The sequence below is a fragment of the Hakea prostrata genome, chromosome 6 (assembly GCF_041222555.1).
Source record: "Hakea prostrata isolate BN-2017 chromosome 6, UWA_Hpros_2, whole genome shotgun sequence".
In the NCBI taxonomy this organism is placed as follows: domain Eukaryota; kingdom Viridiplantae; phylum Streptophyta; class Magnoliopsida; order Proteales; family Proteaceae; genus Hakea; species Hakea prostrata.
Window position 1 is genome coordinate 8,437,770 of NC_142605.1, and position 15,122 is coordinate 8,452,891.

At 38.8% G+C, this 15,122-nt stretch overlaps 1 protein-coding gene across 1 annotated transcript in view; it reads right to left on the reverse strand.

Moving 5' to 3' along the window:
- LOC149012199 (TOM1-like protein 1) overlaps positions 1–11,191 on the reverse strand; it is a 46,681-nt gene extending 35,490 nt beyond the window's left edge. The window contains exon 1 of the mRNA XM_089159474.1: positions 10,445–11,191. Within this exon, the coding sequence (XP_089015600.1) occupies positions 10,445–10,963 (519 nt within the window). The 5' untranslated portion in view covers positions 10,964–11,191. The remainder of the gene's footprint in view (positions 1–10,444) is intronic.
- Between the last annotated feature and the right edge of the window lie 3,931 nt (positions 11,192–15,122).

The window sequence follows — 15,122 nt, forward strand, 5'->3', positions numbered from 1 at the left end:
GTTCCTAGCCTAACCCCTGTTTTGCAGCCAAGACCAGCAGGTAACTTTATTGAGCCTCTCTTTGAATATTTTTTAATTTATCTTTCTTCCTTTGCAGTAGTTTCTTAATTTCTTTAAAACAAAACTTCCACAGATTCCTTTGCATTGTTAATTGCTGAATTCATTGTTAGAAACCTGATTTTGACTAGGACAATACTATTTTATTTCGATTTCTTGATATTCTTGCATTCAATTTAGAGTTATGGTGCCAATATCCCCATCCCCTTGTTCCTCTATTGATTCTTGTTTAGTTGTGTTCATTCGTTAGGACTTATTGTGTTTTTTTCTCTACTTTTAACTGTTTTATAAGCATGCTTAATCAGAATTAAGGTGTTGCAATTCCTTTTTCTTTTATTACCTGTCAATGATAGGTGTCTCATTCTAAGAGTCTAGTAGCCCACTTTGTAGCTCCCCTAGTTTCTAGGGTTTCCCCTACATCAGTTAGACAAACATGCATACAAGTACAATGAAAGGGATGGGGAAGCCAAATAAGAACAACTTGCAACACCAGAAAATGCAAATCTTTTCGAGACATTAGAACTGGTGTAGATAACAGTGTTTCAGGTTAAAATTATTAGTAGCAGCCATTAGGTCAGACAATTTGATCTTTACAAGGGGTTCCTGAAACAAGGAGACCTAAACGAGCTTGTGAGTCCTAAACTGAAGAGCCCAACTGCTACCATCTTCATTCCCAACCCCATGCTTATGTTTGGACCACAGGTCTTCACTCCCTCGGCTGCAACCAAAACCCCCTGCCTCTGTTGCTTCTCTTTCTCATTTTTGCAGATAACCTTATAAGAGTATATCCTCAACCTGCAAGGGTGTTCATTGATTACTGATTGGGGTTTGGCTGCAGAGGCTACTGGACAACATCATGAATCCTGAAGAAGTTGGCCCTCACAAAATGTGATCAGACAATAGATCATGGTGTTTCATTATTGTAGCAAATATACTTTACGGAGGAACTGAACATTGTGGAATTTGGGCCATGGGTGACTAATACAGGTGGTATTATGGTTGCTTCACTATGAACACTCAAGGAAGAGGACTTGTTGTGGCAAATCTACATTTCCGATTTCACCGAGCGGTGTTGGCTGTTCAACATGGACTTCTCCAAATCAGAAATTGATTTATGGGATAGTCCAGGGTTAAATGGCATCCTATTATTTCTAACAGATTCATCTTTTAGTCACTTTAGTATTTTGTTTATACATCTTTTAGCTATTACCGTTCAAAATTTTCAGAAAGTCCCAATTTTACTGCTTATACTAAACCTCCCATTTATAGGAAACTGCTTTTACTGTGTTCCTTTAGTTGGTTTCCTTCTCCCAATCTCTCTTTTCTATCTCTTCATAGACTTCAATAATAATTCCTCTTCCTTTTTTTCCCGACAGTATTTGTTCTTATACTGGCTTATTTCACTTGCATGCCTTATTCAACTTTCCACCTTCTAACAAACTAGTCTCAACTTTAATTATTCAATATGAATGATTGAGTGCTCTGTTGGGATTTTATAATTATTAATTTAATTATATGCCCAAGGGCAATATTGGAAACTCACTATTAGGGCGGTTACAAAATATAGGTTATATATTTATAACCACCGTATCACTTGGGTGATTTACATTATTCGTGCGTTAAGTTTTTCAGAAAAGAGGCGGCTCCCATCTCTCTCTCCCCCTCTCCTAGAAACACAGGAAAGGAGTTCCTTGCTTTAGATCTCCTAACCATTCTTTCCACATGGCATTTGGGTTGTGGAACTTGTTCCCTTTTCTAGTGATTGTGGAATCACCCCGGTGGAGCTTTGGTGGAGGAATGAGAACGTGGATCCAGTTTACTTCCCCTGCAAATACTTTATAATTTAGGAAACCGAATCCAGGTAAGGATCTTTTCCATCAATTAATCAAATTGAGATATATGGAGTTATTACCAAAATTGGCATCAGAGCCGTGGTTCCCACGATTATCGGTTCCTCCCCATTGTTTATTTTCATTGAATGGATCCAATGGGAGGATCAAGGGTTTATAATAACCCATGGAGATTCTAGGGTTTAATAGGAAACCCATGGGAGAATTGATAGGGTTTTTAGAAACCCTTATGTTTTGGTTCAGATCCGAGTGGGAGAATCCTTGTGAATTTTTCTTATGAATTTTTGCATAAATTGATAATCCATGAGAATTATTTTTGTTCAATTTTTATTGCTAGATTTTTTCATGTGTTTTTGGATGATTTTTTTGGAGAAAAAAACGTGATTTTCCATTTTTTGAAGAAAAAAATCCATTCAAAGGGAAATGACGTTCATCTGGGCAAACGGACTCCCAGACGGTGAGCCATCTCAGAATCCATCTCAGAGTCCGTCTGATTACAATGGACTAGATGGACCAGTCCGTCTGGTGAGACAACAGTCCGTATGGGAAGACGGACTCCCAGACGGTGAGCCGTCTCAGAATCCATCTCAGAGTCCGTCTGATCACAGTGGACCAGCCGGACTGGTCCGTCTGGTGAGACGTTAGTCCGTCTTGGAAGACGGACTCCCAAACGGTGAGCCGTCTCTGAATCCGTCTGAGAGTTTGTCCAGTTTTGAATGTGTTTCTAATTATAGGACACCAATTGCTCAACAATCTGTATGATGTTTGGGCATTGAGGGCCCAATGGGGCCTAGTGGGAGCTAGTGAGGTAGAAGTGTTATGTGTGAACCACCTCATAGCATTAACATGATTACATGTTTTATTTTATTAAAACTGTTTTTAATTATGGGTCTATTAATCATGTTTCTTGCACAGAATGAAACTAGTATATAAGTCTATGTGGGTTTGCATGAGAATTTGATTGAATATTAGTTAGCATCTCTTTTGGTTTAAATGCTTATCCCATAGCTTGACTATACTAGTGTGATTTGTTGTTGCTTGTGTTGTGTTTTATGCTAGAATAGTTGAACTCACCCTTGCATATAATGTCTCTAGAATAAATGGCTGCTACAAAGAGCATAGTTGCTAACCTCACTAAAGGAGATAAGCTAAATGAGAGGAACTATGACCTCTGGCACCGAAAGGTGCAATATCTCCTGGAAGAGCAGGATATGCTGGAAACCATAAACCAGACCATGTCCCCACCTGAGGAAGGTACCACTGCACAGCATCATAGGGACCTTGAGTCATACAATGCCTGGAAGAGGAAAGACCGGGTAGCTAGGATTACAATCCTAAGCTCCATGAGGGATGACTTGATGCTTCGGTTTGAGAAGTATAGGACTGCAAAGTCTTTGTGGGAGGCTGTGAAGTTCCAGTATGGAGGGACTTCCACCACAAGAGGCCGCCACCTCTAACTCACCTTTGACGGTTATAAAATGCGTCAGGGTCACATCATGAGGCAGCATATAACCATCATGTCTAACATGATTAATGAGTTGAGCGCGTGTAGGCGCCAAAAGACTGATGAGGAGCAAGTCACTGCCAAAGACTTGGGAGCATATGAAGATCTTCTTAACTCATGCTGATGATGTCAAGACTCTTGATCAAGCTGCCAAGCACCTTGAGCTAGAGGAGGATCGGATGATGGCCGATGCCCCTCACACTGAAGTACTTACCGCTGAAGCTAGCACTAGTAAGGGTGCAGGCTCTAAGCGCAAAAGGGAGAAAGCTCAACCTCAGCAGTCCAGGCAAATTAACCAGGGTGGGAACGGAAACAAGAGGGGCCCTAAGCATTCAAGGGGGACTAGAGCTAGCAAGAAGAAATCACCTTTGATTTGCTTCATGTGCCAAAAGCCTGGTCATTTTGCTCGTGATTGCACTGAGTAGGAGGTATGTACTATGTGTTATACCTCATCTCGTTATGTAACAAGTTCTACTATGCTTGCTAAACTAAATCCTTTATGGATTGTTGATTTAGGTGCGACAAAACACATAACAAGGGAACGCTCGAGCTTCGTGGAATACCGTCGTATTTCAAAAGGAAGCAGGAGAATAACGATGGGGAACAGCTCAAGTGTGGAGGTTCATGGCATAGGCACATGCAGATTAGTTTTGCAAGGTGGCTGGACGTTGTTACTCCATGATGTGTTCTATACTCCAGACATTCGGCAAAATCTTGTTTCTGTTATTTATCTTTTGAGACACGGTTTTAGAGTTGTATTTGAAAACAATTCTTTGGTTTTGTATCTAGGTGATACAGTTTATGGTTATGGTTTTCTTCATAATGGTTTTATTGTATTGGATACAATTGATAATTTATCTACTCCTAGTAATGCTTTTGTTTGCCAAAATATTGTATGTAATGATTCTAATTTGTGGCATGCTAGACTAGGACATATTGGCTTTAGATAGGATGAACAAGTTGGCAAGAGAAGGTCTCTTAGGCCAAAGTTCACTATCTAATTTGCCAACCTGTGAGTCATGTCTAGCAGGAAAAGCAACTAGAAAACCATTTAAAAAGGCTTTGAGAGCCTCTCTTCCTTTAGAATTTATCCATTCAAATGTATGTGAACCCATGAATGTGCATACTAGAAAAGAACAGGCTTATTTCATCACATTCATAGATGACTATACACGGTATGGTCACATTTATCTAATTTCTCATAAGTTAGAAGCTCTAGAATATTTTAAGAAATTCATGAGTTTAGTTGAGAATCAATTAGAAAAAAAAATTAAAATTCTTAGAACAGATAGAGATAGAGAGTATCTCTCCGATATGTTCAAAGGTTTGTGTGATGAAAAGGGGACATCTAAACAACTTACTATTCCAGGGACTCCACAGTAAAATGGGGTTGCTGAGAGGAGGAATAGAACCTTGCTAGACATGGTGAGATCCATGATGGCGCAGGCAAATCTACCCATCTCTTATTAAGAAGATGCTTTGCTGACTACGGCCTATATCCTCAACAAAATTCCAACCAAATCGGTTCCTTCCACACCATATGAGTTGTGGACCGGAAGGAAGTCAGATTTGAGTTACTTGAGCGCATGGGGATGTGCAGCATATGTTCACTCTACTTCTCACCAATATGGAAAGCTTGGACCTAGAGGAAGAAATTGTATCTTTGTGAGATATTATGAACCCTCACAGATGAGAGTGAGAGAAGAACAGAACTTGAGTCTAGGGATACAACATTCTTGGAGAATGATTTTCTCTCTCTTTCAGGACTTAACAAAGAATCATCGGAATTCTTTGAAATACAAGATAGTGGTCTTGTCACTCCAGGGATTCAGATTCTGGATGATGAACCCTGGGTTCATCCAAAAGATCCTAGTGGCAGTGGGAGTGCAGATGTGATAGCTACCTCAGAGGGTGAGCAATCTGACATGCATTGCACCGTAGTGGGCGCGAGCTAGTTCCTCGTCAACGTTTCGACATAGAGGATGAAGCCTACATGGTCACTCCTGAAGAGATCAACTATGAGATGACTTCAGTCGATGGCATGAACCAAAGAGCGTGCAGGAAGCTCTTGTGGGGTCAAGCTCAAAGGAATGGTTGAAAGCAATAGAGGAAGAGTTGGAGTCGATGAAAGTTAATCATGTTTGGGACTTGGTTGACTTGCCTCCGGGCCGAAAGGCAATTGGGAACAAGTGGGTTTTCAAGATCAAGAGAAAGGCGGATGGATCTATTGAGAGATTCAAGGCTCGTTTAGTGGCTAAAGGCTACACCCAGCGAGAGGGCGTTGATTATGAGGAAACTTTTTCCCCTGTGGTTAGGTTTGCCTCAATTCGCCTCATACTAGCCATTGTTGCTCAGTTGGACTTAGAGCTTTATCAGATGGATGTAAAAACTACTTTTCTCAATGGAGAACTTGAGGAAGAGATTTATACAGATCAACCTCAAGGCTTTGAAGCTAATGGACTTGAGCGCAAAGTGTGCAAGCTTAAGAAGTCCATATATGGCTTAAAGCAATGCATCTAGATAGTGGAATGTGCGCTTCCACCAAGCTATGATGGAAAATGGTTTTTCCATGCTTGAGGAAGACCACTGTGTTTACACCAAGAGATCTGATGGTAATTATGTCATTCTGACACTGTACGTAGATGACATACTTATGGCTAGCAATAACAAGGAGCTATTGGAAACCATTAAGAAATGGTTGTCCTCCGTATTTGATATGAAGGACATGGGTGAAGCAAGATATGTGCTTGGTGTCAAGATTGTCAGAAATAGGCAAAAGAGATTACTGGGTTTATCTCAGGAGACCTATATTGACAATGTCTTCACGAGATACCAGATGCACAACTACAAACCAATTGATACTCCAGTGGAGAAGGGTTTGCATTTGAGCCTTGATATGGGTCCTAAGATTCCGGAGGAGAAAACCAAGATGGAAAGAGTTCCATATTCCAGTGCAGTAGGTAGCCTTATATACACTATGATGTGTACTAGGCCGAATATTTGTTATGCAGTGGGTTTGGTTAGTCGGTACCAATCAAACCCAAGTATAAAGCACTGGAAAGCAATCAAGAGGATATTAAGATATCCCAGAGGAACGAGTAACTACATGTTGTGTTACCAAGGATTGGATTTGCGGTTAGTTGGCTATAGCGATGCCGACTGGGCTGGAGACATTGATGAGCGCAAATCAACCTCTAGATATGCTTTCTTGCTGAATGACGAGATCATTTCGTGGCGTAGCAAGAAGCAGACTTGTATATCCCTCTCGACCATGGAAGCAGAGTATGTGGCATGCTCAGCTGCGGTTCAAGAGGCTATTTGGTTGAGGACATTCCTTCGACATACTGGAATTGTGATGACATCCAAAGAGGCTGCCCTTGTTTACTGTGATAGTACGGCAGCTCTTAGCTATGTTAAGGACCCCAAGTATCATGGGAAGACCAAACATATACAGTTGAGATATCACTTTGTTAGAGACATTATATCAAGGAAGAAAGTTGTACTTAAGCACATATTTACTAGTCAAATGGTAGCTGACCCTCTTACAAAACCTATAGCCAAGGATGTTTTTATTTCTCATGTAAAATCCTTGGGCTTGCGTAGATTGTGACTTACTTTCGTACTGAAACTTTCTTATTATTGAGTAATATGAGTTCATTCCAACATTTATTTTTTTCACTTTCTGTGTGATTATGTTCTTCTAGCATAAAACGAGATATGTCAATAGGCAAGAGAATGGCTCACTCACACGAGCATTCGCCTCTGGCGCCTTGGAGGCAAGCAGAGATGAGACGGATTGTGAATGACTTTGTGTAGGTCAATTCATAATCATGATGTCGCCTTGATTTGGAATCAAGATGAGTTTTTCTATTGTTAAGAGAATTTACATGAATGTTCCCACTATTCATGTTGCCTATAGGAGCAAGGTGCGAGTACTTTATGTGGCGTTAGGGTGATGACAATAAAGAAACTCGGATTAGGCATAAGAGATTGCGACTAGACTAAGACTTGTATGGTGTTAAGATGGACATACGTTCTATTACATATAGAATGCTCCACCATAGCACGTATATCATATTATGTGTGCTTAGTGATCATTGGAAATGAGACGATGGATCCCTACTCCTCTCATTGTGTGAGTCCTGGACTTTAAGGTTCGTTAGTGTTCTTAGTGACTTTCGACGACATCATGAAACGAAGGGTTGATGTGGCTACTTTGGGGTGTTACCTATGGTCATGATAGATTCGACCTAAAGGGGCACTACCAGAAAAGGAGTCAATCCTAAGTGTAGTGATGGTCTGGGGCGAAAAGAAAAGTTTGATTCAACTTCACCCTAAAAGTGTTTGCTGGCGCCAACAGTATGTGTTACAGTAGTGAACATTTTAAGGACAAGAAGGTGATCTCTCAGAGGAATCAAGGTACCTTTAGTCTGGTGAGTTTGAATAAACCTAAGACACTGTGGTATACTAATGCTTATTTGATTTGCTTTTTTAAGTGATGTGCCATTCTGGCCTTTTGGGAAGGTTTCTAGTTTGGGGCTCACACGTGCAGGTATATCACCGGTCGCACAACCCATTTGTCAGTATGACTTGTGGATGTTAGTGTCTAGGACACAGATGGTCTATGTATCTGGGATACATAGCGAAGAGATCAATATATATGTATATCTGGGATATACATGTGTGTCTAGGACACAAGAGATCTATGTATCTAGGATACATAGCAGAGAGATTGAATGTGTATATCTGGGATATACATCTGTGTCTGGGATACACTGTGAAAGAGAAATTAACACTTGCCCTTGTGCAAGTGGGAGATGTTGGGATTTTATAATTATTAATTTAATTATATGCCCAAGGGCAATATCGGAAACTCACTATTAGGGCGGTTACAAAATATAGGTTATATATTTATAACCACCGTATCACTTGGGTGATTTACATTATTCGTGCGTAAGTTTTCCAGAAAAGAGGCGGCTCCCATCTCTCTCTCCCCCTCTCCTAGAAACGCAGGAAATGAGTTCCTTGCTTTAGATCTCCTGACCATTCTTTCCACACGACATTTGGGTTGTGGAACTTGTTCCCTTTCCTAGTGATTGTGGAATCACCCCGGTGGAGCTTTGGTGGAGGAACGAGGACGTGGATCCAGTTTACTTCCGCTGCAAATACTTTATAATTTAGGAAACCGAATCCAGGTAAGGATCTTTCCCATTAATTAATCGAATTGAGATATATGGAGTTATTACCAAAATGCTCAAATAAAATAACAAATATAACAGCGTTAAGGTTCACAATCCCAAACAGAACAAAAACAAAAACAAAACTACATATACTTTTTAAAGCAGTAGCAAAAAAACACAAACAATTATATATTGATCAGATCCTTCGAATGAATGATTGAACCAACAAGAAATATGGCTCCAATTTTATATTTCCTTCAAACTAAGAAGAGGATAAGTTAGCATAATAGTTCAGTCCTAGTTAATATAAACTTAAACAGCACAAACTTAAAACAACACTAAGGTTATGTTTGGTAGCCAAGAAATTAAAAATAAATAAAATAGAAAATTGAATTTCGAATAAGACCAAAATAATCTGACATAATGATTGTAAAATGTCTCTCTCTCCTCAAAATGCAAATGTGTTTTGAAAGTTTACTTTCTTTTCTTGTCTGCCAAACAAAGCCTAATGGATAATTAATTATTCGCAACTAGTCAACTAATCACGAACAAACCAACAACTAACGACACATTGACTCAGCTGACCTTAATGCAGTCAATAAAGTTCTGGCTAGTTGAGTTGATCAATAAATTGTTGCATACGTAATAAATTCACAGCACAAAGGCAATTGAATTATTTAAAATTATTTCAAGCTTTATTTGGCTTGTAGATGCAGATACATAACCTAAAAGTGATTATTTTATTGAAAATAAGCTTTCATCTGGGTTATGAAGACTTAGGATTGTTATTCCCATTGTTCCTTGTAATGGGCCACCCTAAATATAGGCAAAAAGTAGGGCAACAGGACTTATTTCGTCAATTCACTCAAACTCCTGTTTTAAGTCAGTTTTATTATTCTGGTTTGAATTGTTTAATGATTGCGCTAAGCCTTTCTGTAAAGGATAAGTCTCTGAATTCAAATTCAAATCCACCGTAACTAACTCTATCATCGATTGATCTTATCTCCAACCGATCAAGAAGAGTTTGAGTTATAGTTAAAGTATCAACAAGTTGTAGAGTTTGATTGTAAACAAGTTGTAATTCAAATTCAAATATTTTTAGTATCTGATTATGTTTTTCAATCATCTATGTAAGCTGGTAAGGGGGTAGGGTCTTGTACACAAATTTGATGGATGGATTGAATTAATATTGAGTGTTACTGGTCCTGAGATCTCTATCCATGAGCTCGCTGTTTCTCAAATTGCTCCCAAACTGCTCATCAGATCATTCCCATCTTTTGAGGGGTTCTTATCCCTTCTGTTATCTACTGTTTCCTAGAATTTGATGTTACTCTGAGATGTTTGGGTTTTTCATTCTAATTTTCAGATAATTGAGTAATTTTTTTTTTTAAACCAAAAAAAAAAAAAGAGTAGGATTTTTGACTTGGCATCTTATCTGGAAGAATTTTAGGAATTGTTCCATACCTAAAACAATCCTTTGTTGGTTCGAAATACTAAGGTTGTCAAATCCCCCAAAAGTAAAAACTCTTTTGAGTTTAGAGCTAAATTGTTAGGCAGTCACAGTCTCCACATCTCTCCAAGTTGGTTCTGCAAACACTGCTTTTAGAAATTCTATTCCAGCTGAAACTTAGTTGACAATGACAAACCAAATTGCAATTTGGGGCAATATAAAATTTATAGATGATCAAAATTATTTCTACACTCCCTGTTCTAGAGTTTGTAAAAGCATTTTCTCTGATTAATGCAGTCCCCCATGTATCAGTTTAATCACTCTGAGAAAAAAAGAAAGAAAAAAAGTAATGGTAGAACTAAAATAATGAGCAGTAATGTGAGAATTTTTAGGCTTTAATTACCTTGTAAGTTTCTTCATAAACAGGCAAATACCGCAGTTCATCGCCTGACTCGCCCCATGCTTCGATCAGCATGAGAGCCTTGTTTCGATTGTTTACCACAGTCTGCGGATCATCAATAAGCTTTACCATCTCATCTAGGACTCGCTCTGCCGCAACCTCCGAGAATGCCTTCTCACAGTTCTTCACTAAGGTCTCCAGCAAGACCAAAGCAAGATACTGGACCCTGGGGTTCTTTAGCATGATCCGCTTTTTTATCCCACGAATCAATTCAACACTATTTATCTTGTCATGATTAATCATGTCACAGATATCAAGATTTGCGGCCCAATCAGGCTCTTCCAACGTCTCAGCAGTTGATTCCTCAACAAGCTTCTCAGCCTGGTTTGGTCCCTGGAAAAGCTCCTTCATCTTGTAGCTCATCGAGCTCATACCTGCCGTCATCTTTCTCCCCACCTCTGCTCCTCCGATCTTCAGGCGTTCCCCGAACGAGCTGACTTTCTCGATCAAATCATCACTCATCTTTAAATACCCTCCTCAAGGAACCCTGCTGGCGACTTCTCTGTATCGCGAATCCTCACCTCGGAAACCTCTAGTTTTCGAGGTTTCAATCGATCGAGACCCCCCAAACTCCCCAAGTACAAACAACTCAGGAGACGTGATTCTTGGTCAATGCCCAAAGCACTAAGAATTGTACACCCATTACTTCAACGTCACGAAAACTCGAAATTTTCAAAATTTACGAAAACTTTTTTTTGGTAGGATTCATTTAGTCATTTAGCATTCATTTATTCATTTACGAAAACTAAATGAAATATTTTGCGGTGAAATTTAGAAATTTAAATTTTAAAAGGAAAAATAGTAACAGATATTTTCCATAAGTACCTGGATTTGAAGGCAAGCCAAAGGGGTAGCCGATGACGACATGTGCTGGTAGAAAAATATTTTGCAAGGCAAAAGAGAGGGAGATCTCGAGTTTAGGAAAGTTGTTACATTCCCCAGCTATGTACTCTATCCGTAATAGGATTTTGCATGGGAGCAGTGTGTTGTGACTAAAATATCCACTTCCGGTTGATACTGGTCTAACCAGGTTCAATCGGATTCAGCTGATGAGATGAATGAATCTAAGGGTTCGCCCAAAGGTTAAACAAAGGCTTAATCATAGCCATCCGATCTATACTTTTCATCCGACAGACGTCAGTGATAAAGGACAACGTATTAAAGCCTATAAATAGAGCCAAGATGCTGATGAGAGGAAAGATCATTCAAATATTCACACTCTTCTCGCTTATTTTCCATTGAAGCTCTCTGAGAGCTCTGCAAACACTACTTCTGATCAACTACTGACTAGATCATCGGAGACGGGCCGATCAAGACGACCGGCTCTGTTTCTCACTGGTGTTCTATTTTTCAGGAGCAAGAGGTTGATTGACTGAAGAGCAAACCAGATCGATCCAGGATTGGTGCGAAGATGTTCAAAGCCTCCGGCAATTTTAGCACCAACATTTGGCGCCGTCTGTGGGAACCTGAGCAATAAGCTATGGCTCAACTACCAGAAGAGCATGATGATTCACCGATCATGCTTCTACAATCTTTTTGTTTGGAGATCTTTTGCTTTTGCAATCAAGTTTTTCTTCTAAGATCTGCTTCGTTTTCTGAATTCTTGAGCGGTTACTGTGAATTTTTGTTGAAATCAACAATTTATTGCTGTGATTCGCTAAAGGAAAAGGAGGAGAAGAGACATCTTTCCTCATCGAAAGCGACTTCCCTAAGTCTTGAGTCTAATCTTTGAATTTGTTGTTTTCTAATAAAAATCTTTTAGTTTTGTCAGAACTTGGAGAAGCATCCGGATACTTGAAGTTTCATGTACTTCAAGCGAGATCTGAGTCGGTTATGTGAATTTGGAGAAGAAAGCGAGATCTTCTTCACAGCTCTTATATCTTGGTTTTCATAAAGTGACAATAATGGTGGAGCAAGAAGCACCCTTCTATATCTTGTTTCTTGATCTCTGGTTCTAGCTTCAATCTATCTCTAGATCTTTGGTCAGCATCTCAAAAGATCCCTGTTATTCTGATCGGCATCTCGATTGGCAGTTTTTCTTTTTGTCCTATGACCAACATTTTTTATGGATTCGGGTCTTTACATTCGATATGTTGGATCTACTGCTTTGGTTCTTCAAAACCGCATCTCTTTCGCTTAATGAGGCCGAGTTTGAGGGATGCCATAAAATGCCCAAATTTGGACTACTTCTCACGGTTTCACACTTTCACTTCTTCTCTTCGACATGGTGAATACTTTAAGTGAGACAGAGCACCTGCTGGAACTGATTATGGTTCCACATAACAATTAGCAAAATAAAGTCTCTTCTTCAGTAGCTACTGCTTCAAGATCCCTGCAGCCAACGATGATACTCTGGCCATCATCAATCTTGCTGATAAGTTTTCCATTCACTCGGATCTAAGCATCTCTGTTTTCAGATCGGAGATCTCAGTCACTGTTTTTCCAAATCTAAACATCTCCGTTTTCTTAGATCTCTACTGTTCTCTCAGATCTAAAGTATCTCTATTTTCTAAGATCTTTGTCACTCTTTTTTGAGAAGCATGAAGTTATCAACTACTATTCGGAATAGCTATTTGGATATGCTATTCGGCAGTTTTTCTTTTTGTCTTTATTATTATTTACCTCCAACTGACAACTATTGAATAATTGATATTTATCTACAAATTTGATTTATTCTTTTTTCTGGATTCATGGAATCAACCTTTATGTGTGAAGTTGACAACTTCGGTACTGTTAAAGATCTGATTGTGGTTTGTGAGGAAGAGTTTTGGAGAATCATAGAGGGAAACTGCCGGCAAACTAGAGTACTTGAACATGAACCTTGGGAACCAGTCATGTTCAATTATTTTCCCATTAAAAATAACAATTGACTATAGTATTTGAGGATAATTATGGTCTGATTACTCCCTAATTGATCTGCAGTAACTGATAACCATATAATCCATGGTATAAACTGTTTTCTGGATTATGGCACCCAGTATTGTTTGGTCTGCAGTAGCCATATTTCTTACATATCTTTGTAGTTCTTATTTATATATTTATCTGAAACATCTGTTTGGGCTTGATCATATCAGGTTAGTTACCTTTTATTCATTTGATCATATTAGCAAAGATTAAACAAACTTTCTACATTTCTATCTAGATCTTATAAGACAATGATGGTCTCCCTCAATTTGGCAACTGTACAGCACATAGTTAGACCACAGAATGAAGCACCCTAGTTTAAGTGCTTCCAGAACTGACATCAAGACAGAAATTTATATTTCCTTTGAAATATACAACTCGTTTGGCATTAGAAGACTTTTGATATGATAAGTTTCAATAGATTAGTGATTGATGATCCAAGATCTTGTAGAAATACACATAATAACTGGCTGGAACTTAGCATTTCGATTCAATCATGGTCACAACAGCATTGACTAACTGTTCTCATGTTGTTTTATGGTTGTTACCTGATCATTTATCATTTCAAGGCTCTTGAGTCTTTGTCATTCTAAACAATTTGTTATTTATTAATTTTCCTTTCTCCTTTACTCCTTTTTTAACAGAACATTTCTAGAGGCTGCATCATCTTGCATTAGCCCATGAGCATTCTTTCCCCCCTTATTCATACTTATATAGAGGATGGGTAACATGCATTATTCCTTTGTTACATCAATATCTTTCCAAATTGCTGCAGCAACAATTGAAGCAACTTTAGTTAAACATCAGTCCGAGCTCGGAATGTATGTTGGATGCATGAAGTCTGGTTCTGTTCTTGTTCTATTGTAAGATGTCCTATCTTCCTGTCTCGAAAAGTGTTATGATGACCAGTTTCGTAGCTACTTTACCAAGCTGCTTTATTCCTCTAGCCTGTCTAGTCAGAGTTCAGCTGTCATGGATAACTCCAATCTTATCAGGCATAGCAGGTCTCCTGCCGGTTTTTCTTCTCACCCAATATTGGAAAACGACTGTTTCTTAGTGCGAGGAATGGGGAATTTCAGAGCAGGAAATGTTACTAATGGAGAAACAACTCCAACAACAATCATATTGAAGAACTAAATAACTTTCTCATCTGAGTCATTCTCTTCCTCAAGGTTAATTTCATATCTTTGAAATTGGAAACGAAAGCATAACAACCACAGATGATGGTAGCTTGAATAGCAGCAGCAGCAATCGATGCTACATCCCCAATATTCTTATTTTCCGAAAGCTCTTCTATTCAAGTATCAACTCCTCAAAGAAGCATTTCAAAGATTCTTGAAGAATTCGAGTACAAAAAGAGATCATGGAGCAAGGAATCTAATGCAATAAAAAGATAAGTATATTAGAGTCTCATGGTCATCATCTCTTTTTCTAACGATATTTGATTTACAAATTCATAGCCATCATTTCTTTTTCTAACAATATTTGAAATCTTTGATTTACAAAGATGCTTTCTACATTTGATAATTGATCAGGAGTGTTCGCCACATAAAACCTAGAGATGAATGTGGAATATCAAAAGGAATATATCAAAAATTCCAGATGAGTGCAATTCTTTACTTGCAGATGGTTACTTACTACAGCTTCACCAAGGGCCTTGGTTTTCTACTACCATGGTTATGGCATAGAATGCAGTGGCTTCAAAGAGTAAAAAAAA